This window comes from Falco rusticolus, chromosome 13 (genome assembly GCF_015220075.1).
Source record: "Falco rusticolus isolate bFalRus1 chromosome 13, bFalRus1.pri, whole genome shotgun sequence".
Lineage (NCBI taxonomy): Eukaryota > Metazoa > Chordata > Aves > Falconiformes > Falconidae > Falco > Falco rusticolus.
In genome coordinates, this window is record NC_051199.1 from 26,323,489 (window position 1) to 26,350,961 (window position 27,473).

Consider the following 27,473-nt stretch of genomic DNA (forward strand, 5'->3'; position numbering starts at 1 on the left):
ATTTATATGTTAATTTTTTAATTAAAGGGAAAAATTATAGAAGAGGGCTTAGTTTTCTTAAAAAGTACAGCATAATAGTCTAACATTAAACTGAAGTATTATAGTCGAGAAGAGTAACAGTCTGAACAGTCTGTCCTAATGCTCCCCTTCCCCGAAGACATCCAGGTAACCCTGAGGCTGAACTCGGTGCTTCCTACTGCCCGAGGAACAGCCCGAGACAGCTGATTCACTTATCCCAGGTCACCTTGTCAGAGCCCATAGAAATGCTCCACATCTTGCATTTAGTGACTGTGCCTGCCTCGGAGCAGGAGGCTCTTTCAGGTGCCTTGGGCACCATACAGGCAAGCAGAGAGGGGCGAGGAGGGAGGAAGGGAGCGGTGGTGACAGAAGATGTAGGACAGCACAGCCAATGCTGGAAAATAGATGAAGTCAGGAACAGCACTTTTGGTGCTTGAGTCTCCTGCTGTTTCTCTACTGCTCGAGGCAGGAATGAGGGTTGAGAACACAATGGTTTGTCATAAGCGTCAGAAATACCTTATTTAAAAGTGGCCTCTAACAAGATTTGGGGCTTGTGATTCATTCCTCTGATGTCATGGAAATGAAACAAATGTGTGTCATCTGGGCATGTTTCCAAATGGGTTGAAGGGGCATTAGAGACAGTGAATGAGTGTGCACGTGGAAGAACGTTGAAGATGGCCTCAATCTGAAGAGGGCAACTTAGTGTGTCCTGCAGGTGAATGCACTTGAAAAGTTTTAATCAGCAGGAGTTCTCCCTAGAGTTGATTCTGAATTAATCCTGTTTTGTTATTAAATATTTATATTTACATTACTGAGATAACAGTCTTGGCTAAGAATTCTGAATTCCTAACAAGCAACTATATTGGAGGCTTCCATGGTGCAAGCTTAGGGATTTATAACCTGGTTTAAGTTTAGACTGGGACATATTCTTTCCAATGGATGTGTCCCTGCAATATACCTGTCAAATGTCTGATCTTAAAGGTAGACTGTAAAATTATTGGAAGAAACTATATGACCGTGCTTGCTTGAGATTTTCTCTATTAGAACACTATTTCACATGCTAGCTTTTTAAAATCATTTGTAGTCTCCATGTTAAGGTCTATAAACTTCACACTCAACTTTTTATTTCTGCTTTATTTCTGTTCTATGCATTGCCAAATATTGCTTTTGTGTAATTGAAACAGAGCTGTAGTTTGATTATTAAACAGAGGGAAATTAATTGCCTTCAGCTCTAACAGGGGAAGCAAAGGCTTTCGGTAGCAGAAAACCTTAAATTGTGGAAAAGTTGTTTTTTCTCAGAGCAGAGCTAGGGTGCAGATGCTGCTGGGGGTCAGCAGCCCCACCACCAAGGGCTGGCTGCCTGGTTTCACATGGTGGCTCAGGGATATGGGTTTGACCAGGCATTTTCTAAGGGGAGTGTATGTAATTTATTTGTAGACTCCACCCCTCTTCTTTGTTCTGCCTTCATCTGTACCTTGAAATATTTGTACTCTACATGCCCCCCCTGTGCTGTGGGACACGTCCCCGGCTGTGCTGCAGCCCTGACAACTCTGCCCTGCGGTTTGGACTGGCTCTGCACCTGCAGCGCTGGGTTCTGGGGGAAACAAGGTTTTAAGAGGGTCAGGCAAAAGGAGGGTATCGGGTGTACTAAGCAGCATGGGTAATTTCCTATTTGAAGCCTAAGAAGAGAGAGAAAACAGCGTGTGACACAATGTGGGTACCATTTTTAACCCTAACATCAGGCGAGGACAACGCAGATTTCTGCCGCAGCCTGCAGATGGCCATGAGTTAAGTAACACAAACGATGCTTGCCAGTTGTTGACATGTCTGTGCAGAAGACACTCCTTTTTTATCTGCCACAGTTGCTTAAAACCAAAAATAACTACTTATCTTACAGTGAAAAGAAAAGTTTGAGGTACTTTAAAATGGTGCTAATCCTGAGCTGTACAATAGCAAAAAGGCCCAGGTGAGATCGGTGCTCTAAGCGAGATGAAGGAAAGAGGGGCAGGATTTTATTACATTTATAATTCTGTTCATCTTTTTACATGATAAAACTGTTGCCCTGTGCTAAAGAAAAAAATCCCTGTATCTTCCCTTTCCTGTGAAAGCTCACGCCTGACTTTCTCCCAGACGGATTTCTCTCTGTAGCATTTCTACAACGATACCATTAGCCTTTGAGCAGATGTCAGATAGTAAGGAACGGCTGCCGGCAGATCAAGTTGCTGCTGCCAACTCTCGCGAGCTCTGTGTCAGAAACAGTTGATTATAATGTCAGTACTGTCCAATTTACGGGCTTAAAGCAGCAGCTGCATACTGCATTTTCCCTGAAGTATTCAAAGATCCTGACTCTTAAAAACTTTGTAGTTCTTGTCATAGAAGTGGGGTAAGTGATTCTCTATTTACACATCTCTGTCTGCCAGGATAATTTACAGTTCAGCTTGATTTGCACGGGGATTGGGATCTTTTAAAATGTTATGCTCTGCCCATTTGTTGCTCTCTTGGGAAAACTCACTCTGCTCTGCAAATGGAACGAGTAAGCAGGCGTGTGTATCAGACCTTGATATTATTCAAGGGATCCTGAGCTAAGTAAATTAAGCTGAGCTAGAAATCACTTATTAATTCAACCATCTTTTCTATTTAAATACTGATTATGTAGTCTTGTGTATAGATTTTTTGGCTGGGTAAAGATTTGCGAGGAGAGGACATAGTGAAATAAACTGTGTTCCCTTGCTGAATGAGAATACAAAAGTGTAGTCAAATGTTTAAGTTTTGCTGGAGGAAACTACTATATAAGCAGCTTTTTAAAGTATGCAAGTGCATTATATGCTATATCTCTGCTCGGTTAAAGTTGAGGAGCTAAAGCAATCTTCCGACCCTTTTACTCTCATAGTAATAATCAAGTAATATTTGTTTTGCTCAGTGTGCTTTACGTTGTTGGGTTTGGTTTAATGCAGTCGTAAAAACCTTATTAAATGTAATATTTGCCATACATTCAATGTGTAATAATAATCCTCTGCCACTCGCTACTTTTATTAATATTAGCAAAGTAACTTAGGACTAGACAAGACCTCTCATTCAGAAGTACAAAACTTGTGTTTTTCAAACTTGATCTATTTAAAACTTTTTTTTTTAAATGCCATCTGTTTTTTTGCAGAGCTAATTAAGAAGGTACAGAACTGATTTTTGGGTTTTTGGTGGTTTTTTTTTTGTTGTTGTTTTTCCCTTCCTAAAATTCTTGTCTAAAACTTCTTATGGTCAAAATCTGTGCCTCTGTGTTTTGCAGTACTACAGTATTTTCCTCCCACCCCGTTCCTTTCTAATTAACAGGAAAGTGCAGAGGGCAATTAATTTTAATTACTATTTAGATATTAAAAGCTTTAGGAACTTTAATGCCTCTCGCTTTTCTTAGTACCATTTTATCTTCTTCATAATGACAATGTTTGAAATCTCTTATTCTTTCCAGCTTGTTGTTGTGGTGGTGTGTTAGAAGTGTGTGAAGAAAGACAGTGTCAGGGAAACAACAAACTTAGAGAAATTACTTCTCCCATCTGGCAGTGCTGTGCATTGGCTGCACATTTACCCAGCTGGATCCCTACTATTAACATTTCTCACAGTTCCTCCATTGCCTTGGTTGACTGTGAGATAGGGTGAAAGAGTTTAGCCTCAGGCTAATCTTTACATACCTTTTCTCACCCAGCTCTGGAAAGATTTTGTGACAGGAATGGATGGAACAAAAATATGATTGGCACTTAAAGAGGGGGCCAGATGCCACTGAACGATGTGAGCATCCTGGTCAGGTGCTGCGGGCAGCCAGGGAGAGGCTCTGCTTACCCAAACTCCTTGGGAGTTGCTGGACCGTGTGAGTTGCCCAGATCGACTACGCACATCTGTAAAGTTTAGCATACATGAGGTCATTTACAGGTTTATATAAGTCAAGCTGAAGGCCAGATGGAATGTCAGACCAACTCTGAAGTCTATTGCCCCCATTCACTACCTTATCTTTTTTCTTTTTTTTTTTTAAAAAACAAGAGTGTAAAAGTTTGCTTTCTAAAATTTATCTATTTTCTACCTGTTTATATGACTGATAAAAATATTGTCTCTGAAGATTCTTCCCTGTTCCTTTGATGCTATCTCAAAGTTAGGAATCTCTCTGCACAAAATCTTCCTTTTCCCTCCCCTGCCTTTTCTTATTTCATTTCTAAGAATACGCAAACAAGCAGGAGGAGCTTAGATTAGGCCACAGCTGTACTTTCCACAGAAATTAGCCTCTTATTCCTTTTAAGGACACAAGTGCTTGTCATTAACAAAGAATGGCCTGTTTAAAGTGGCAGGACAGAGTACACTATGTACGGCAAGGCAACAAGCAAAAAATAGAAGGAAGCTTTGTTGACCATTTTCAAATATGTAAGCCATAGAAATGGGCTTATGCAAAAAGTCTTTTTCTGACTTTCCACTAAGATACTGGGGGTTTATAGCATTTGAAAAGGTTGGGGTAAATAGGACTATTAGTATGCTTAAATGTGGTACATAATCAGCATCTATACCTTTAGCTTTAAGGTATTACTAATTACTACTATGAAAAGTTCTAAGGAATGCCATACTCAAATTATTAGGCACCACCTACATATATTAAAAATTGTTGTCTTTTTAGTATTTTAATATTCATTCTAAGTAGCAAAAGTATGACTACTTCTTATGGCTATGGTGGTTATAACCTTGGTTAAGTTGCTTTAGAGAAAAAAGATCTTGAAATAAATGTTTCATGTAATTCTTGGTGTACTTCTGTACGCAGTTGCCCACAGGAGCTGACCTGCCGGTCAGGTCAGATGTCCTTCACATACCTCACTTGTTAAAACACCTTCAGATCTTAAGGCATATGAGTAGGACAACAAAATCACCCTGTGCTTTGAGGTTATAGCAAATCGTGCCATTGATGGTTTGTTTCAGCCCAGGCATCTGTATGTGATACAAACATGTAGTTCAAAACTTACGTGGACCCGGAAATCCTTGGATTAGAACTTGGCTTCAAGCTCCTTTTCCATGTTCATGGATTGTGTGTTTATGTGTGGAAAAATCCGTGCCTAGTGATGTTTGTTATCACTCTTTATTGATTTGAGAACACAAATTGTGAAAGCAACCTCTAACAGAATGATGGCTAGTCAGGCATGGCATTTTCCATCACAGATCATAAAATGTCCTGTTCATCGCGCCAGTGGAAATGCAAGTGGTTAATTCATCTGCCAACTGAAGTAGTTCAGACTCGGCTTATATGACATTACCTTCCCTGGTCAGGCTTCTTCAGTTCTGTCTTTTTTTTAGCAAGAGTTTTTCTGAAGTACTGTACCAAATACTAAATACTAAACACAGTCTTTGCAACACAACTAACTAAGAAGAACTTATGGTTAAAGACTGCTGACCTTTGTGTAGCAGCACCATATTATTTTCAATGTCCTTGGGATGACCTACACCCTTTTTGAACAACCTATTTTGGCTTTGGTACTAATACATTGCAATACTAACTCTTGAATGTCTTTTTTCCTGTGTTTCAGGCATCATGACTTGGACAAATGGTACAAGTCTCTATATCAGGTTTCTCATCTGGCTTCTTCTACTGTATATGTTCATCAGGAAGGTAATCCCTGAAGATAACACCGTTACAACCAAGAAGGGCAGAGTCAGAGGAATGAACCTGCAGGTGCTGGGGGGAACTGTGACAGCCTTCCTTGGAATACCTTATGGACAGCCACCCATTGGTAGACTGAGATTTCAAAAGCCAGAACCTCGTGAGAAGTGGTCAGATGTTTGGGATGCCGCAAAACATGCAAACTCTTGTTACCAGCTTATAGACACTACTTACCCGGGATTTCCTGGATCAGAGATGTGGAATCCAAAAACTAACCTAAGTGAAGACTGCTTATACCTTAATTTATGGATTCCTTCTCCCAAACCTAAGAATGCAACTGTCATGGTGTGGATATATGGTGGTGGCTTTGAGACTGGGTCAACTTCCCTACCAGTCTATGACGGCAAGTTTCTGGCCAGGGTAGAAAGAGTCATTGTAGTTTCCATGAACTACAGGACTGGTGCATTAGGATTTTTGGCTCTGCCAGGAAACCAGGAAGCTCCTGGAAATGCAGGTTTGTTTGATCAAAGATTGGCACTTCAGTGGGTCCAGGAGAACATAGCAGCATTTGGAGGCAATCCAAAAAGTGTGACTATATTTGGAGAGAGTGCTGGCTCAGCTTCTGTCAGCTACCATATCCTTTCTCCTAAAAGCCATCCTTTATTCACAAGAGCCATCATGCAAAGTGGATCTGCAAATGCCCCTTGGGCTGCAATAACAGCATCTGAAGCCAGAAACAGAACAGTGGCTCTAGCTAAACAGCTCCAGTGTCCCACCAGCAATGAGACAGAGCTAATTCTCTGCCTCCAAGACAAGGACCCAAAGGATATACTGGAGAATGAAATTTTTGTTGTAACATATGACTCTCTTTTACGAGTATATTTTTGTCCAACTGTGGATGGCGACTTTCTCTCTGACATGCCAGAAACATTGATTGAGAATGGCCTTTTCAAACAAACACAGATCTTAGTCGGTGTTAATAAAGATGAAGGATCAGCATTTCTAGCATATGGAATCCCTGGCTTCAGCAAGGATAGCAATGGCTTGATCAATAAAACAGCATTTGAAGCCGCTTTAACTCTGTCCTTCCCAGAAGCAAGTCAACTTGCAATAGAATCGATCATTTTTCAATACACAGATTGGGAAAATGAGCAAAAGCCAGAACATTACCGTGATGCCATGGATGATGTTATCGGTGACTACAATATAATATGTCCTACAATGGAATTCACAAAAAAATTTGCACAGCTAGGACACAAAGCATTTTTTTATTTCTTTGAACACCGATCCTCAAAGCTCCCTTGGCCAGAGTGGATGGGAGTAATGCATGGTTATGAGATCGAGTTTGTGTTCGGACTGCCTCTAGAAAGAAGAGTCAATTACACCAAAGCTGAAGAAATCTTAAGCCGGTCCATGCTGAGATACTGGGCAACTTTTGCGAAAACTGGGTAAGTTTGCTGTGGAAGTTTGTTTGATTGGTCAGATGCTTGTTTGTTTCACAGGCAGAAAAAGCCTAACAGTTTTAATGGTGATCTGAAGCCTGATGAGAATGATTAGGAAGGATTAATTGTTTGGCTATCCAAAATTCCTGTTTTAGTTCTGATAAAAACACCATCTTAGTAAAATAAACTGTTGTTGCGTAGCTCACTGTATTAGATGAGCTTAAGAAAATAATGTGCATAAAAGCAAATGCAAAACATTTTTTTTTTTTTTTGCCACACCAGCAGTTGTTACAAAGGAAAGGTAATGGTTTCAACTTTTAGAAACAAAATATTTCAAATTCTGGAAAGACTTCCAACTGTAGAAGTAAGAGCCAAAAGCCCAATTCCCTTGAAGATGTAATTTGCTCGGAACATGCAGGTGTATAATACGGGGGTATATTATGTTCGCGTGATGAAGTGATTGGGACTGCAGGATGTTCTTTTCAGAAAGCCTTTCTTCCCATGTGTACTGTAAGTATAATCCTGGGTTTCACTGAAGCCGATGACAAATCACTTGCTATTTCCATTAGACTCATCTTTAAGTGAAATATATCCTAGCCTGTATAAGAAGCAAATACGCATATTTCATTTGGATGTTTGAAATGGATTAAATACAACCCTTCATTCACTCTATTTAGCTGGCCAGGAGCAGCGAGACAGCCCTTGCTCTGCTCGGTGGGGTTGTGGGGCTTTCAATGCAGTATTCAGCTTGAAAAGAAAACATTCCAGTGCGGTGAGAAAACCAGTCACTACTGCAGTCATGTATGATTAGCCTCAAGGTTGCAAGCCTGATGGGATGGGGAGGTATCTTGTCTTCTCAAAAGCTTTGTTTCTGCTCTCCTGCCTGGGAAAATTATATATAAAAATATCTGTACCTGTGAAAGCATACAACCAAACACATAATCCATACTTTTAAAATATGTAATTAACTTAAATTTTAAAATCCTGCATAAATTTTATGTCCATAGTGGACTTTTCCTTTGATCTGTGAAGGATAATAAGATTTGTAAAGGCTAAAATCAACTTTGGAACAGGATTTAATCATTTTTCTTAATAGGTTAGAATCAGAGAAGATCACTATGCTTGTTTAGTCCTTATAACCTTGTACATAACAGAAAACACAGGTAGGATTTAAACATTTCCAGGGATGAAAAACCCAGAACAAATGTTGGTAGGTTGTTCTAATTCCACTTAAAATAGTTACAGTTATAAGAGGAAGTTTTGTATCTGGTCTGAATTTGCCTATTCTACTTCTGCATTTTCCAGGTGCTATATTTTACTTGCTAATTTCTAAGCTTTATATTATGAATTATGTTCCATATAGAGATAATTCTAAGCTCTATTCAAATAACCCTTCATCCTTTTTTTTTTGGTCGGGTTTTTTTTTTTTGTTTGTTTGTTTTGGGTTTTTTTAAATAAACCAGGTTATACTCTTGAGACTTTCACTATAGTGCATTTTTTCAAGCCCTTAAATAATAACTAGGCGCCTTCTTTAAAACCGTGATTCATCAACACCTTGTTGGAATTAATCACTGTCATCCCCAAAGAGTCCTAATTACAGGTGTCATCTATCGCTTCTAGTTCAGCCTGATATTCCCCTGTTTCTGCACCCAAGGCGAGTACTCTTTGCCCTGGCCGCGGGGTTACGCTAGGACCTGCTGTGTGCCTGCCCGGCCCGTGATCCACCCCCACCCCACGCCTCTCCTTGGGCCATGGCACTGCTTCAGCTCCGAAACACGCTGCACTTGGTGGCTGCCAGCCCAGCCCTGCCTAGTCCCTTCATGTGATACCACGAGGTGGACTAACAGCTTATTTTTATGTGTATCCTTTTTTTAACAGGTTTGCTTATCAATAGGTGTGATGGATTGTTTGCCTTGATATAGAGGAATATTAATTACATTAACAAGTTCTATCCCCTGTATATGTCAGAGCCTGTAATTTTTTTTTTTGTCTAAGTGATGAGAGTATTAAAACTCAGATATTTAGGATACAGATAGCTATACTCATCAATCCATAATGCTTGAATACAGCTTTTATTCTCATAAAATGTAATGTAAAATTTAATCTATGAGCTCTTCCTCCTTCCCTCTTTACTCAGAGCCTGAGGACACTGTTCCATATGAATTCGGTGTGAAAGCCTGTAGCACAGAGGAATGCATTCGGCAGGGGTGTACAGTCTGGCACTGAGCTATGCGGTTGATTTATCAATGCCAAAAACGCATCTGATGATAGATTCCTAAGATGAAGTCTGCACAATGAGGTCAGGTAAAGCCTGGTAACAATTCCTGCATCACGGAGACATGCTATGACAGCATTGCTTGGAAAGCGGTGTCATTAGGCCCTTAGTGGAGAGCAAACCGAGCGAAGGCTCCTTATTACATACTGCAGCTTTGCAACCTGCCCTGCAGGAGCGTGCAGTCAGGATCGTATAGCAGAGACAGCAGATCTTTCCATTAAACAGCACTATTCCTTAGCAGAAAGGAAAAAAAATAAATTCAGGTCTATAATAGATTTTGCAGAACAGTATTTACATTTCCATGAACTATTGCTTTCCACTGGATTAGATATACATATATGTATAAAAATCTCAATAACCTGCTATGCAAAATAGAGTACGCTGTCCCTGTCACTGTACCTAGCTAAAATTAGACAACATAAGGTACGTTCAGGTTTAAGTTTATAGACAACAGCCTCATCATCTAGTTTGACTATCATTCACACTATAATTAGATTAACCCACAGATTGAATTTCAAGTGGTTTCCACAGCAAACAGCAGCTAATCCCTTCCTCTGCTTCCACCACAAGTATCAAACCCATCACTATTAGGGTAAACAATACAGTCACGCAACTTAGGTAACAGTAAAAGATCAGGTCGGTGTTAACCCATTATGGGACACTTTCCTCATGGTCCAGATCAGAGACCCCTAAGGCTCCATAGTGCACAGTGAGGGGGGAAACAACAAAAATCGTTAATAACCCCTAAAGTGATAGGTAAGCCTTGTTTTCCCAGCACCTTCGAGCACACAGTAAACATTTATAAAGAACTGGGGAAGCCCTGTTTGACATGATATTTGTAGTAAACTCTTGCATGATCAAAGCACAAACATCTGAGGGGAAAACTACTTTACCATTGATGTCTCTAGTAGATGAGGAGAAAATCAAGCAAAAAGATGAAAATCAGAAATATTGTACAGCATAATTTTTAGTGAGAGTGTTTGACCTAATATTCTAATGTACAGAAATACAGAAGCGCAAGGGAAGGCAGAGCAGCCTTCAGAGGAAGGGAGATAAGGTAGAGTCAACAAAAGCTGAAAGAAATCAGTTTTCTCCTGGTACTTTCTGGCTGGGATGGACGGAGAGGCGGCTCGGCTCACCGCATGCAGGGCTTGCTCACAAGGGGTCTTCAAGCTCATACTTGGGCCTTAATGATCTCTGGGTTTCATTCTTACATGAGCACTAGGAATAAAACCTAGTCAAGTCGAAGGTATGCCCCGTAGCAGCATTTTCTGTTTCTGTCGTGGCTTAACCGCAGCTGGCAACTCAGCCCCAGGCAGCCGCTCGCTTGCTTCCCCCTGGTGGGATCAGGGAGAGAATCGGGAGGGTACAAGTGAGAAAACTAATGAGAAACAGCTAATGTCATGTAAGAACAAAAGAAAAGATGTTAGGGAGGAAAAAAGAAGTGACTCCTTCAAAGGATCCCAAGAGTGTAAGGGATGCTCTCGGCTTCTCCATTGCTCAGTAAACAGGAGGAGACTGTCAGCCAGCTCCGGCTTCCCACTCGCCCATCATCCCTGCCAGTAGCTGATGCAATTTCCCAAGTCTCTAGGCACTTTTTGTTTCACATCCTTGCTAAAAATAAATAACTGACCATTTTTGTTGGAGAATTATCAGGGGTAAAGATGTTCTAGTTTTCACTATGAATGGGGAATGCAGCTGACTCAGCAGGAGACAGGGCAAGGCACTTCGCCTGTGAGGCTTGAAGGTAGACGCTGGCTTTCTACACCAGTGCCTCTCTTCGGTACCCCAGGGAATGGTGTCGGGTTTAGGAATCTGCCATTATTTACATGGTCTGTAACATCTGTGAAGACCCTGCTGAAACAGTTGTCTTTGAGAATAAGCTGATGCTTTTCAGTCATGAGATTCCCTGCAGATTTCTTATCCAGAACAGGATTCAGTGGCTTGGGAACCTTTGGAATTATCGATACCGTAAGTGCTTCTGTTACTGCACGTAGGGACAGGCTGCAGTATTTACTCATATAAATAATGTTACTTCATGTCAACTAGCCTGAGAAGAAGCGAATAAAATAGAGAAGCAGATTGCCTCATGGGTCTGCCTGTTCAAGCAGTTGATACTGAAGAAAGGACAGACTGGGAGGCTCATAAAGCTCCTGGTAGAGATATTTAGGATCAGCCCTTTGGATTATATCTAGCTAATGCTAATCCTGATGCTTGTAGATAGACCAGCCACCATGGAGCTGTGGCTAAGCAGATTGGCACTGTGGGTCACTTACCCTCCAATTATACACCCCCATATCTCTTCCCCTCAGAAATATGCTCATGGTTTATTTCAAGAGCAAATCTAAGTAATCAGTGGTACAGATTGTCTGTTAGACTCCTGCAAAGACGTGCTACAGGTGGACAAAAATACCATGCTCTGATCCACAGTGTTTAGAGGACCATCACTCCATTATTCCGTGAGACATGCAGCTGGTTGTTGCCCTTCCCGGCGTGGCTGAAGTGCCTCTGCCTGCCAGTCCTGGGCATTTCCAGACACCAGCATGCCAGGGAGCCTGAACTCTGCTGGCAGCTGAACACTTGTATTTTCTAATGACCTTTTCACTTTTAAATTGGATTCAATTTACTGAGGGAGAAAATGCATAGGTAGGAACATCCTGGCTGAACAGTGGGAAGTTAAGTCCTGAGGTGGATGCTGATGTCTGCTAAGGTGCGGAGAAAGGTAACTATTACTGAACTGCCAATGTAGCCCTGGGATTGGAAGACAAAGGCTTCCAGGTATGGCATTTCCTTTTCTGTCACTTGAACACCTCTGTTGTTTCATTATCACTGCAATTTTAAATGAATAGACTTCTGATATCAAGTAAGGTTGACCAAGTATCCCAGCCGTTCCTAGTGCTATTAGCATAATTCCATAAAATACTTTTTTCTGCATGAATTTAAGCCTTGAAAGAACAATATTTTCATCACACCCTCAAGAAATCTCTGTTCTACAAGTGAGAGAAGAAAAAAGATTATTACTGGTGCTGTCTGAATAAATCAAGTATAATAAAATATTTGGGTTATAAGAAAGAACAGATTACAAAATCGATTCTCTTGATTTACACTTTGATTTAAAATTCATCCATTTTTCCTGACCTAGGGTCTCCTCAACTGATTCTTGAATTTAAGAGCATTGGCAGTAGAATATAAAATGTTAGCCTTAAAATAATTTGTTAAAATCCCAGACATCACCAGAATTAGACAGGCAGAGAGATGTAGTCAAATTACATTCAGCAGGAAACAGGAATGTGATTTCATATGGAAGGGGCTGGATGGACTCAGCACAGTTGTGTTTGTGTACAAGTTCATTTTAACAATATTAAGTTAGTTTACAGTGGACTTCTCTTGAACGTTTTCCAGCACACTTCATTTTAAGCGACATCCATGGTGAAAGAATTTAAATTTCTCTTTTTAAACACTTAAGGTTAATTTTTCTGCTGTACTTTTGTTATTCTTCAGAAAGCTTTTGAAAGCAAGCGACACTAACAGGTACTATCAATCATAACCAGCAGAATGCTCTGCTAACTCTAGTAAGAGGAAGTTTTATTTATCATGAAAAAATATATGGCATCCCAAATCAATTGTTGCTAGGTTATGCCTGTTGCATTACTTTATTCATTACATTTGTAACTGTATTCTTTAGACATGAGTGACGTAAAGTGACAAGGAGACAGACAAACCAGAGGAGATGAAAACTCAAGTAAGAATGTAGTGGAACATACAAAGATAATATTTTTAAGGCTTTGTGAAAAATGTTTTGGATAAAAGGAAACTGGCAAAACTTGTCTCACTGCCAGTTTTACAACTGCTGAAACAAATCTTTGCTGCTTTTTCTATAAAGTGAAGCCTTTGAAATATTTCTTCCTATGTTTTAGGGGAATTTGTGAGGCTTTGATTGTCCCACTAAAGCTCTGAAGTACTTTGCCTGGTTATTATTGCCTTTCCCTGATGTTCCACTGGTAGACATATAATAAATTTCAGCGCTCTTGCTACCAACTTATCACAACATGTTTATAGGGAGTAGTTTCAGAACAGTGAGAACAAAAACAACAGCCTCATATAGAGTCCAGACAGCAGATCAAACTGGGGACCTATATAGTCTATGTATGGAAAGGACAATATACTGGAGGGAAAAACAAAAACCAAAAAAACTCCACCCCCTTTTAATTTTCTAATACTTCAGAAGCTAGGAAGCTTTACATACCACTAAGGCATTTCGTGGTAAGACGTTTACTGTGGGTTGTATTTCTTCCAAAGATAAGCCCAGGTGCACAGGGACAGAGGCAGATGCCCGGACTGGAGCCACTCAGCTGAGACCTGGTGCTGGTCCTCACAGGTTCTTCAACCACACTGGAACTGTAGCTTATCTGGAATAAGTAATTTGTCATCTTAACCCGTGATTTGACTGGATCCGGTCAAGAATCAGAACAAAAGATTTCTGGCTGTGAGGTAAAAACACCAGGAGTATAAATGAAGCATGACAGAGGTTTCTAAAAATACAAAAAGATTAGGGAAAGTCTTCCTTTCCTGTGTTAGGGAAAAGCAAAGCTTTAATTCTGATCCAAAAGGGCACATGCATTCTCACACTCACTCTCTTTCACGGGAATAATTTCTGAGCCATAAAAAAAAAAAAAAAAAAAAAAAGAAAAGTGGAAATCAGTCATGAACAAAAAAGGTCAAATTTAGGAAATTTATTCCTATTTCTCCACCTTCATTTTTTGGTTTTTGGGTTCTTGAAAGTGATTAATCATCTTTTCATGGTCCATACATATTTTTTATATTCAGAAACAGTAATGGAAACATCTTTTTAGTGATCTATTTGGATGTAGTACATCATGGAAAAAATCAGTAACTAGAGACTTGCATTTGGCAGTCATGTCTCTCTTTCTGGCTTGCAAGCTGACAAGCTGTCATTGAATTTCAAAACTGAAAACAGGAGTATTTGATTCAGTCATCTTTTGAAAATAGGTCTGGAATACAAATTGTTTAGATTGGTTTAATATTATTACAAATATTGCAAAATTCCAAGAAGACTTCTTGCTACTTTCCATATGTGCAGCAAACGCAATTCCAGCCATACAGATTTTATTCTCTAGAACAGATTTTCAAACACAAGATGAGAGCATCTATTAAGGAAATTTCCAAATACTTTAGGAGCAATTGAATGAGACATAAAACTAAAATCTAAAACTATAATGCAAAGGTTTGCCTTGAACGTAACACTGGCAATGCTTTATGGGAAAGGGCAAGCTCTAATATAATTGTCAGGGGCTGCAGGATCAAACCCACGAATGCTAATGCACAGTCCTGGGACTAAGCAAGGGGAACCCCCAGGTTTTGCTGTCAGAGCCACAGACACACAAACATGCACACGCAGGCACAAGAAAAGAAATTACAAAGTGGATCCTTTTGAGGTGGGTTTTAGTAGAGCTCTTCTGCCTTTGGCTGTAAAAGGAGAGAGGGAAATATCTTGGATGTGGCTGTACTGGGCCCCTGCTGTGCCAAGAACCTGGCAAAAAGCCTACAAATGTTTTGGGGGGAGGAATGAAGAGGTATGACTGTTCCAAGAGTTGAAACAAAATCATGGTATGATTGCTACCTCTAAATTATGGAGTGGGATTAAGAAGCCTGGATAGAAATAATTTAGTTTGATGGGAAGTACCCGAGTAAGGAAGATGGGAAACAAGAGATGGAAATGATAACAGATGCAACAGGCTAGGTGAACAAGAAAAGACATTAAAAAGAGAGAAAGAACAAAAAGAGATGGAAAGATAAAAGAAAACATCTTAAAGTCTTGCTAACTGTTTTGGAGGGTAAAAGAATCTGTGAACAGCAAAATGAAGGAAATGCATGCATGAATTTATGTGTGAGGCAAGTTCACATAAAAGAACAATACACTTCAGAGATAATCTAAGGTTAGGGATTACATTCCTTGTACCATAACTTCTGCAGGCATGCAAACACATGGTTGCAGAAGACACTGTGAAATTCTAATTAATGTCCACCCACAGTTAAACCTCTTCTTAAGGGCACTCTTCTTCCATGCTACTTTTCCGCAGCTTAGTCCTTGTTTCATCATCAAAAGACAGAAATTGAAGTTTAAAAGGTCTGCAAACTCCATTTTTCCAGGTGGTTCTGGAACACTAATCACAAGTCCTACTGAGAAATTTCACATGAAGAATGGAAACCTTTCGGTACACATTTTAATTTACTCCCCAATACAAGAGATTGGCTTGTTTCAGGGAAGTGGCAAAGGGGAGAAAAGAGGAAATGAGGAGCAGCAGAGGTTACCCAACACCATATTTTTGAAGGTAGCTCAATATGGTGTTTAATTTTTTTTCAATCAGCTGTAAGAGGAGTCACTTGTGGATAAATGTAGTTAGCAATTTAGCCACAGGATTTGTGAGATTTTGTCCCCACAAATCTAGAAGCTGCACCAGTAGAAATCGGGCATTTCATGCTTGGAGTTAGTGACGTTACACAATTATATGCTAGCACAGATGTAAAATTAAAAGCTGCCATCATCTGCTTTCCCAGACATCTCTGGCCACCATCTGTGTTCTCTACCTTTCCTGGAGGGAACATAAGACAACTTCCTAATTTCATTCAATACAAACTATGAAGAGTTTACCTCAAATATACACCAAAGTGATCCTTTTTTCTACTGGAACTGCTATTCAAATACTGTGATTTTTATTTTAACTAATAAAGTTTTAAATATGAATGCTCTTATGAATGCTATTCACCATGGTGTTCTCAAAAAGTAGCATCCAAGTGAATTTTCTATACAACTGGAAATGTTTAGAGGTTTAACAGTTGTTTTTTCCTCATTATGAAGTAGCCTGCATACTATAATTTCCACAGAAGCCCCCTCAATTTTGGAATAGAAGGACTTTGAATAGGCTCAGAAATTCTCCCCTCTTTATATACCATTTCTTCTTGAGAGCATACCTTTTGTCTTTTCCAGTCCAAATGTTGGTATCTGGAGATCTCCCTCTTGGTGCAGGTCAAATCAGACTCAGAGGATGTCATAATGCTGGAACATAATTTGTGTTCATCAAAGAAAGAAAGGTACATGTAACTTCCACTTGTATGAGTCAAAACTACAATGACTTTGTAACAGAGATAAGTAAATAACTTTTTTTTTTTTAGAAAAAAATTAAATATTCGGCGAGGGGAGGTGTTTGTGAATACTAAAGCTTCTTATTTACATTTGGCATCATGAAGCACCAATGGTTCTGTTTCAGACGAAACAATAATGCATATACATGTTACTGAAAGCTATCTAATGGTTTCATTTTATAGGACTGCTCAATTTGGCCTAGAATGCATAGTAGCTGATGTTTGTGATTCATGCTTTTCCTACCATTCACAGAAATAAAACAGTGGCAGTAGTGGAAAATATCAAGAAAAATGGTACTATGATGAAGTCCATCAGGACACAATGAATCTAAATGATATTATTTGGTGCACAGTTATGTGGAGCATCAATCTTGAAAAGAAACCATGGTCAGAGCAATTACAATTGAAAACGAATCTCAAATATTATATCCTAGTACAGTATCTACTACAGAGTCTGTACTGAAAATTTGGTGTCTAGAGAGAAGGAAAACATTCAATCCATTTATCTAACAATTTCTGACTGTCTGGGATGAGCTCTATCAATGGGAGAGAAAGCAAGAGATGGAAACGGCAGTCATATAATACATGTGAGTACAGTACTCACTTTTTGTCACAACCAGCTGGGCTGACAAATTTTAGCAAAGACACTGGGAATTCAAAATACAGTATTAACAGTTCCATGGCAAGAAAAACATTTTTTCTCTCCTTTTACACACTCTCTTTAGGTTTCTCCTAGGAAGCAATTCTGGTTAAAATGCTATGTAAGTTTATGTTTTTCCAGGTCATGAGAAGGAGAGAGGAGGTTGTAGAGGAGATAAGACAGTTTCAGAGGATGAGCAAAAGGGCAAGTGCGATCGCCTTCCTGTCTACTTATTCTTTTGCTTACCTTCTGCTGAAGTTACTTCCTCCTTCAAGGTCTCAGTAGGGTTCAGAACCTTCTTCCATTTCCAAAGAGGCCTCTTCAACCTCTACAAGTAAGACTTAAAACTATAGTTACATTTGATTTCTTGCTTCAGACAAGAGGATGAAAAAATAACAGCTTTGAAAAGTGGTCCTTGAAAGCTAAAACTGATATCATACAAAAGGGCATAAGGATCTTATAAAATACTTTACAGGAACATTTTTTTTTTTAAAATATTCCTTTAGAAATAAAGGAGGACTAAGTCATAGTATTGCCCCTCTCGTGACTATCCAAAAGTGATGTAAACACAAACTGTGAATATTCACACCAGAACATGGAGTCCCGGAGAAGGTGCGACATCATTGTGAATTCTGTCCAGGATGAGAGAAGCTTCTTTTGTAAACAGCTACAGGTATTTCTCCAGCTGGGACCTGATCCAAAGCTTTTGAAGTCAATCAATCTGTTCCATTTGTTTGCATTTGGATCAACCCCTAACTAATAAGTTGATTCACCTCAAAAAGTGCTGGACTTGAAGCATCATGCAAAATAATGCCTCAGACGCAAGGCATGTTAAGTAGAAGGTATAAAATACTTTTGAAAATTCTTTACTGCTCTATCACAATACATAACCTAAATGTGTAAATGACTACAAATATATGTTATAGGTATGTTATGTTAGACACTTGTCACATTCAGCTTAGTGTGACTGTGAGCGTCAGATGAGTGATAAGTATTTCTTAAAACAAGACAGGATAAAACATATTTTTGGTGGATTAAAATTACCTTCATATTAATGTCAAAATTTCATCCATTTCTCTGAACTCAATTTAACTTCAAATCTTTTGGCTTCTTGAAGTCGTACCATGAGGTTGAAGATTATTCACTAGTTTGGAGTTGTTGGTTGTTGTTTTTTTTTTCTTTTCCTTTTGTCAATTGCCGTTCTCACTGTGGCAGCCTCCAGCATCGCAGACTCTTTCCATTTTCAGAGTTTTCTTTTCTTTCGCCAGAAATGAGGCTCTGTGATGGAAAGCTGGGAGATTCAGTCTCTTCTTTACACCCTTGTCAAAACTGTGCAGAACATGCATGTATTTGGGAGGTATCACCTGAGATATTGAGGGTTCTCTGACCCTCAGGGCTTTAGGACTGTAGAAAGGACAGGAGACACAAGTCTGATACTCACAGTCCTCACTCAGAGGGACCCAGATGATACCAAGACAAAGTTGTTCTCATTTAAATCAATGTAGATCCTCATTATTAATTAAAGGTAAATTTAGAGAAAGGTCTGGTCATGCTTAACTTTACTGGTTGCTCAGGAAAGGACATTTTAACTTGCTTTCTAGTGCTAGTGGCTTATAGAATGGTGGGATTGCTGTTCCAGACCTCGTATGACAATCGTATCTCACCATACGCTATAAAGATATTGGAGTTTGGGGCAGGGGCTCCTGAAATAACACTGAGCTTTGCTGGAACATTTTCACGGTGGAGGAGACTTACGTGCAGGAGTGCCAGCGTGGGCCCAGGAGGCTGGAAATCCACAGGCAGGGTCTGGAGGGCTCATTAGCTCTGGCTCGGCTTGCCCAGCTCGTTATTACTCCTGATACCAGCGCAGAATCCAGTCCAGGAGCCAGGGATCTGAAGCACTGATCTCCTAAATGCCTTGCAAGCATGCCCAAAGAGCTAAGGCAGCACATCCTGGATCTAAATTTCTCAAATACTACATTATTTATGGCCAACATCTTAAGATCTACCTTGTCAATCCCTGACATATGGCAGGAATTCACAAATAAGTACCAAGACATGCACAGGCAAGAATCATTTTGACTTGATGGGTGCTTCGAGCAGAACACAATAAGACCAAAAAAGAAGCAACAGCTTGTTGCTTCATTTCCTGAAACTGATATCAGTTGTAATAGTGCATACCACGATAATTTATAGTTTAAGACATTTAAACACACAACTGCTGTCACCAAGCTGGCATCTGGAAGGAATATCCTGAGCTTTTTTTAGCCTGTGAAGGTGTAAGAAAGCCTAGCTGCAAAGGTCCTTCTCCAATTTCTATCAGTTAAAAAGTATGCCAGCTGGATCCTGCAGGTTTCCTCAAGGATCAGCAGAAGAAATAATATTTACCTACGATACAACTTGCAAAGCAGTTTCCTTTTGCTGTGGCTCAGGGGCACTTTATAGTCACTAGATTATGAACTTGCGTGTGATCTGTGAGAGAGAACTGAACACAACAGAACGTAATGAACTTCCCATAAACAGCTGCTTAACAAAAGTAATTTGGAGGATTCAAACCCGCAAACTCTCTCCGGTTTGCAGTACTCAGTCATAGGAGTCCCTTTGTTCATTACAGCGGGAATCTGAGCAAGGCTCAAATGTCGCAGAATCAGGACCAATGATTTTTACAGCTTATTAAGGAACAAATGAATGAGAAAGGTTTAATTACTACAGACTTTCAGAAACTGGCTATTATTTTCTCACGAGTTTCAATTTACAAGAACCCACTTCTAATATTATAATTTATTATAATTTAATAAATAAAGCAATGTTTTTAAACGTGACCGATTTAATTTGTTTTTCTAAGTTCCCAGTTCTTCCTAGTGCTACAGGAGCACAGGCCTGATACCCTAAGAATGCTGATGCCAGGAGGCTGGAAGGAAGCTTAGTGTAGGAAACAGACAGTCACTGCTGCTTTCCAGTCACCCAGCACTGCGCAGGCTGGCAGCACCCTTGTCTGAGTTGCCACCTTTCAGTACGGTATTTTTTAGAGCTTTGTCATTATAAATGGCACCACTTACCCTTTTCAGCTAATAGGTTTGATGGCTGCTCTCTTTCCCATTAGTCTAAGAGGATAAAGACCTAAAGAGAATATTTTAAAATAAAATATTAAGTGTGGCACTGCATTTGTACAGAGGTTCCATCAGTTCAATAGATAGGATGGTTAGTGATTAGCTGATACAAAGGAATACTCTGAAAAGCTGTCTCAAAAAACCCCAGCCAACTAGCAGGGTAACTTGTTATGCAGTATCATGTACAATGAGCACCAGCTGGTAGCAGTAGTGACATCAAAAATAATATCTGTATTTGTGAAGTAATCACGTCAGCCTTCCAATTCACTCATATAGCAGTGGCACTTCACTTCACTTATTATTCCAAATGGGCCAATTCACAAACTTTTGATAATGGATAGAAAGATACCCTTGTCATCTTGCCTTTGCTTCTGCGGTTTCCCATAACAAAAAATCTCAAAGGGTACAATTTAATATAAAATATTTTGGCATAAAAATTCTATCCAGGGAGCCCATAAAACCATTTAGTAAGTGGTAGATAATTAGCTGATTCAGGAAAATGTTCTGGATAGTTGTCTGAATTTTTTAAAAATCTAAGAACAATTAATTATATTGAATCATACATCAGTGTACAGAGTTGATGATGATATTGCTTCAGATGCAACCTATGTATTCATGCAGCGAGAGCCTTTCAGATTTATACAGGCCCCAGTCTCTGAATGGAAAACCTATACAGTAATTAGAGCCTCTGGAGAGGTTTTTGCAGGGGGGTTTTTTTGGGTGTCTTTTTTTGTTGTTGTTGTTTGTTTGGTTGTTTTTTTTCTCCCAGGTGTTACAGATATTTCTTCATCCTTTCACTTGCTAACTTTCCTTGGAAAAGTTTCCAGAACAGGTTCATTTTCTCTGTTCCAATAGCTAGGACTGCTCCTCAGGTTAAGGACTTCAAGCCTTCAACCTCAGAGCCCTCTCTGATGTCTACTTAAGAGTGAGTCATTTGAACTAATAGCCCGGTATGAAGAAACATTTTGGCGTTAAGCCAAATTGTCTGAGGGTTTGAGAAGATTCAACCAGTAGATAATAGTAAAATCTGCTCCTCTTTTAAATAGGACTAGGCTGGAAAATATCCATGAAGCTCCCAGTCCTACCATCCAAGCAAGGCCTTACACAAACAGGCACTGTCGCTACACCATCATTCCCCTGGGGACCACACCATTGCCCAGAACTGATATTAACATGGCAGTTGTTGTGCTGCGATGAGAAAATGAACATCGGTATAAATATCACACATCGTGGCCTTTAGAAATTATGTGAGACATCTGGATGTTTGCCTGACTAATGCCGCAAACGCTTCCCACCCCTCTGCAGGGAGCAGCACTCCGGAGGGCTGGGGCAGCTCAGGCGTGCCTGGTGCTCCTCACCAGCTCTCCTGCTAATTAGGAGTGCCCTTCTGTCCAAGTGGAAAAGAAAGAAAACAACAGAATATTTTCTTCTAGACTGGGGAAGAAGGAAAAATAAAATAAAAATGGGTTCATCCATTTAGATTAGATAAATAAATATATTTCGATTGGGTATGTTTGTTCAGTGCCAGCATGATTTAATGATGCTCTACATGAGACAACCACTAATAAAGCAACTGCAAAACTAAGATAAATTTTTAAGATACAAATCTTGTGGCCTTTTTCAAAATATACAATATCCCTGTCATAACTCATCTGAAGTCAATGAGATCGGTCTTTGATTGAGGAGGCATCAGCAGGAGGAACTCAGGCTTTGGCAGTGCCACAGGAAGAAGCACAAAGGGCTGGCATAGCCTGGCCTTTTGAGGAGCAACACATTGGAGGCAAGAGCTTCGATGCAGACCCATCACATGATGGTGGTATTCAGGAACCCTTACCATCCTTCATTATTTAAATCTACCTTTAGCTTTATTAAACAAACAGATGAGTTGACTTGCGGTGCAGTGACAGCTCAGTCTGTGATGTCAGTTGTTAGCTGGCATCTTTGTTTCTGTTATAAACCACACCACTCTGCTTACAACCCCTCACTTGTCAGCTGTTGATACTATAGCCCAGTTGTCTTCTCACACTTTTGTTCATTTTTCCTGAACCTTGGATTTCTCTGCCCTGTGCTATCTTACTCCCTTTCACCTGGTAGAAAACACAACCAAAATTCACAATGTCACAGCAAAAGCAGGTTTTGTATTTATGTAATTAAAGGAGTTAATTATGTAAAAGCACAAACTCAAAGCACATTATTGACTACATTCACTCCTATCAGGTGTCATACCTGTGCTGTGCTGCTGCACAAGTGTTTGCAGGGCTGGAAACCACGCTGTGCTGCTGGTAGCCTTCTTGTAGCTCTGAAGCAACCTGGAGCAGAACCGCAGGAGCCTCAGCAGCTCGCTGTGTTTGCAGCAGACGCACGCAGAACTGTCCCTCGCTCCCTGGGGTGAAACATTTACAGTAGGCTTCTTATTTGGTGCTGAGCTGACTATTTCCATAATTCTTAAAGGCTTTATAATGCAACTGCAGAAAATGTGCAAGAGATGGGGTTATTGCTGTGGCTGCATTCACTCTAAGGCTGTCCCCTCTCCCTGTTATCTTGTGCCCATGGTAACACACTGTAAAATGCCACCCCATGAAAAAACAGCTGATTGCCAGTACTGTCTGACAGCTCACAAGGAATCATGAACACTAATAAAAATGATTCACGTTCACTGTCTCCTCCCTTTAAACCAGCCGTTTAAAAGAAAAGGGGGGCAAACTGACAATGAGCATCAGTATCAGTGGTTACAACCTGGGTGAAGTCAATAAAGTTGCACCCAGGAGGAACAAGTCTCCATTTGATTCCCATTCTTGCTGCATGGGGGAACCGAGGGGTGCAGCAGCATTATCATAACTTTTCATTAATCTCAGTGGGCAACCTTTTCAGCTAACGAGACACATGCCAGCAGAATGCCAGCCTGGTGATAACCTGCGGAAGGCACCGAGGAAGAAATTGCCTTACTGCGTATTTAGTGCCTGCGGCTGCTGGGGTTGCCGCTACCTTGATGAGGGCAGGAGGGAGGTGGGTGGTGTGCGGGGATGCTGCCTTCCCGATGCTCCACGCCATGGGGAGGGATGGGAAAGCCTCTGCCGGGTGAACTGTAGGCAGACGAGCTTGCTGAGCTCTTCTCAGAGCAGGTCGGAGGGAAGCCAGCTGCAACTGAAGAGACAATTAAAAGCAATAACACACTGCTCAGGTGAAATTAGTGTATGCTTCCTCTCAGGGAGCAATATCTCTATGAACAGCTTCAGCCAGGCAGAACAAATATTTGTCTGTCTGGAGGAAGGGGCTACGGGGGACTGGAGGTAAAATTGTGTTTCAGCCTGTGAATCTCTTAGTGAGTGTTGGGTTGGTATAATTCATCTCTGCTGGACAGCTAAAATGATGTAGGTTTTGTTTTTCTTTTCCTCTAGAGAAACACGCAACATGTTGACCTGATCCATTTACAAATAGACCAGCTAAATAAGAATACAGGGAAAGCTTGGGATGGTCTAAGCTGACATGTGGTACAGCTAGTGTTTACAACACTCATTAGGAAGGTAAATGATCCCTAAAACCACTTCCATGAGACTCAACTTTTTTTTCTTTGTGACCTATACCAAAATATAACTTAACAATGCAAAAGAACCTCTCTGTTAAATGGTGATACTGCACAGTGAAAGCTATTCAGAGCTTGCTCACAAAAATAGAGTATTTTATAGGAACTTTATATTACAAAAAACCAGATTATTATATTTTTTGTGTATGATAAAGCATCTATAAAAGTAATGCTATGTAAATATTAATAAATATGCAGTCATCTTGTATTGCATTTCAGGTTATATTGTTCTTATTAATGAGAATGATCATGTATTATATCTTCATAATTAACAGAATGGTGTTCAAGCGGTTTATTTTCCATCTGAACCAAATTTTCTTCTTCTAAAGGTGTTGAAGATGAATCTCAAATATACACAAATGATCAATGAATAAGCTCCTCTAAACCCCTCTTCACTCCCTGTCAAATCTGGTGTACTTACTGTAAGTGAGTCTTGAGAATTAAGTGTTATAGACAATTATAGCCATACAATGCCCAAAAGGGGAAGAACCTGATCTTAGTGACCATGAGTAATACCAAGCAACTTCCACTGAGCACAAGATTAAATAAGGTTCATGAAGTTCAATGAAAGCACATATATGTATAAAAGTAAAGAATGAGAGCAGCTTTACTGGAGACTGGGCTCACAAAGATACTGTTTTTCAAGTTAATGAGAAAATAAGTTTGGCTGCCTTAAAGACATATCTTAATGAAATAATTAACTAAAATGAGCTGCTCTACCACCATCAGAGAGTAAAGAAAGTCCAGCCTATAACTTCAGGGCATATAGAAAGGAAAAAAATAATAGGTGATATAATGAAACAAATTATGTTTACACTAAAAGTTTGAATACAGGTGGTTTACTGGTTGGTTGGGGTTTTTTTTTGGTTTGGGTTTGGTTTTCTTTTACCTTTCTCTTGCATTTCCTCTCTGGGAGTAACTAAAATAATTGTATTTCTTAAATTGCTGTAAGACTTGTTCCTGCAAACATTTAAAATCGTGTAGAAAAGGAGCTAGCTTCCTTCTAAAAATCTTCAGTAACTCACATTTTCTGCAGACAAAGTGAAGGTCTTCCCTAACTAGAACTTCTAGGTATGGACAGAGGTCTAAGCAAGGTGACTTAGTGTTTGACAAGGTAGGTGCACCAAGCAGAGCTCTGTGCTGAAGATGGGTGGCCCAAGCCCTTTCAGGCCCCACTGACAAAGGCACTGAGGTGGGCAAAACTGGAATGTGCCGAAGGAGAGGTGATCCAATAGCACCAGAAGATGAAAGAGCAGAGGTTTGGGGAATTGATAAAGGTGATGTGATGGAGGTTTCTGTGAAAAATTTGAGCTTCTTTCAGTAGAAGCAAGTTCCTATAATCTATCAGCAGTTGTCCATCCAGATGGACAGAGACAAAGGCTGTTTGGATTCTTTTCTGTTCAGTAAAGGTATTCCCACAATACTTCTAATTTTCTATATGAATATTATTAAACTTTTAATTTGGTGCAAAGAACAGGCAACTTTACAGCTTATTCTGTGCACTACAATTCTCATCATGAAGTTACTAGCAAGAAGGAATTAATAGTAATTGTGATAGAAAACAAGGTTGTAATTGTAACTTGTTTTTACCAGTACAAAATTATACACGTGAGCTATGTTTTGCTGTAACTGGGACTTACCTTTTAACTTGGGAAATTTTCAATAATGGAGCAAAGAAGGAAGTTGATGGACATTTCTTTGAACAGTAAACCTCCTGGAAATGTGGAGAGAATGCAATAATCAGCAGGTTCACGTATTTCAAAATTCTGTGTTCATCTGACAGTTCTTTCAATCATTTTTGGTAAAATACATCTGTAGCCATTGTGTAGTGTCCGTCCCCCCCCCCGTAAATTATAATACGGAATGTCATGATTTATTTCATAGCATAAAAGCTGCTAAATGAATACTGACAGCACCATTAGCGTTCTGATCTTGAACTGAAGTGCAAGTCAGCTCTGCTTAAGTCATCATTCTCATGAGCCACAAATAAATGTTCAGTTAAATAGGGCACCATAGGTTAATCAGAGCTGAATTAGAAAAGAAAAATTAGTAAAGAAATGAGCAATTCAGGAAATGAAATGCTGAATCTCTTACTCTAACATTGTTTCTGTAAGCAGCAAATGCCAAAGACTGCAGAACACTAAAACATGGGCCAAATCCTTGATTCTTTCTGAATGAACTAAGAGATAACAAAATTATTTCAGAGCTGCATCCCATGCTCTGCATGCTCCCCCTACACCCGGTACCTCGCTCCCACTCTTGGCAAGCACAACTCCAGTGGGATCCACACAGCCTGGACTCCTCTCTGACCACCTTCTGCGAAGAGTCCTGGCCAAAAGAAGTAAAGCAGAGAGAACCAAATTAACTTAGCTAATAGCATTCTTAATCTATCCCACTAAATATCTTCAAATACTGTTGTTCTGCCTGAAGCCCCAGATTCCCTGATATCAGCTTCTAGAAAAGAAAATTAATCCTTCTGCTCACACTGCAACAGGATGTTTAATTTGTAATCTTAACCTCTTCTGAGCTAATGATGATTTGTGACTGTTTAAATCGTAAGTCTACTTCTTTTTCTGAAAAATCATATTCTGCCTCACTTGTTCCCTAATGCAATGCTTCCCATTTTCTTGTTCTTCTACACACTTAAACCGACTATTTTTTTCTATAGTCATATAGATACTACATATCATCCTTTTTGGAGGTGAAACCCTGGATGCTTGTTCCTAGAGTCTTATGAACTCTGTTTAATTATAAATATTTATCATAACTATTTTAATGCTAACCGCTGAAATCCTTTAATGTGCAGAGCTTGTTTTACAAAGAGCCAAGCACTCTGTACTTCTTCCCAATTTCCAAAAGATTTGAGAACAAGCCCCATTAGCAGAGTGCCAAACAGAAACAACACACTTCAAGAAGGAACCATTCCTTCTTAATGGGAAATAATTTTTTTCTCTCCCCATATGTCTCATCCAAAGTTTAGACGTTATTTGAACCTTTACTGGCTTTATCATCTGAGCTATTTAGTCCAATCTATTTTTCTGTCTGAAGGGATCAGCAACATTCAAACTAAAACATGAACAGCTCGACCTCCCAAAGTGGTTGGTTGGCTTGTTCTTAAATCATCCAGAATGATTTCTGCAAGAATTTCCAGACTCAACAAGTGTAGTTTGTGTATGGCTGTTCATTAACCTTTTTCCTTAGGTGAACTCAGAGCACCCTGAAAGGGGAATATAGATATTTATTTTTTTTTTTTTTCTAATGGAGTTAAATCAAATTAACCTTCCTTTCCCCCCTTTACTTAAAAGAAGTATACTTCAGTAATTCCAAAATAACATACTTAAGCAGAAATAGCTGTTAAATAAAAAACAAACAACACATTATTGACATTCTGAAGTGATTTCTCATTCCAATTAAAATGTTTCTTTTCTCATTTAGAACTCCAAATGGGACTGTGATCAATGGAACGAGATGGCCAGTCTTCACTACTACTGAACAAAAATACTTGACATTAAATACTAACACTTCAGAGATACTGACAAAATTACAAGCTCAGCAGTGTCGATTCTGGAAAATGTTTTTTCCCAAAGTCATGGAAATGACAGGTAAAAATACTTTTCT

General features: G+C 39.6%; 1 protein-coding gene and 2 long non-coding RNA genes across 3 annotated transcripts in view; 1 reads left to right on the forward strand and 2 right to left on the reverse strand.

Moving 5' to 3' along the window:
* Positions 1–2,198: 2,198 nt before the first annotated feature.
* Positions 2,199–27,473, forward strand: part of BCHE (butyrylcholinesterase) — a 36,199-nt gene continuing 10,924 nt past the window's right edge. Inside the window, exons 1-3 of the mRNA XM_037406894.1 lie at positions 2,199–2,401; positions 5,568–7,089; positions 27,291–27,457. Of these exons, the coding sequence (XP_037262791.1) occupies positions 5,573–7,089; positions 27,291–27,457 (1,684 nt within the window). The 5' untranslated portion in view covers positions 2,199–2,401; positions 5,568–5,572. The remainder of the gene's footprint in view (positions 2,402–5,567; positions 7,090–27,290; positions 27,458–27,473) is intronic.
* LOC119156697 lies at positions 8,292–16,562 on the reverse strand. Its single transcript, XR_005107267.1, has 3 exons — positions 16,352–16,562; positions 13,605–13,767; positions 8,292–10,695 (listed from the first exon to the last, which is right to left on the reverse strand). It is a non-coding gene; the product is annotated as an uncharacterized LOC119156697 (long non-coding RNA).
* Positions 16,571–26,577, reverse strand: LOC119156696. Its single transcript, XR_005107266.1, has 5 exons — positions 26,102–26,577; positions 25,496–25,569; positions 23,219–23,416; positions 22,499–22,655; positions 16,571–20,282 (listed from the first exon to the last, which is right to left on the reverse strand). It is a non-coding gene; the product is annotated as an uncharacterized LOC119156696 (long non-coding RNA).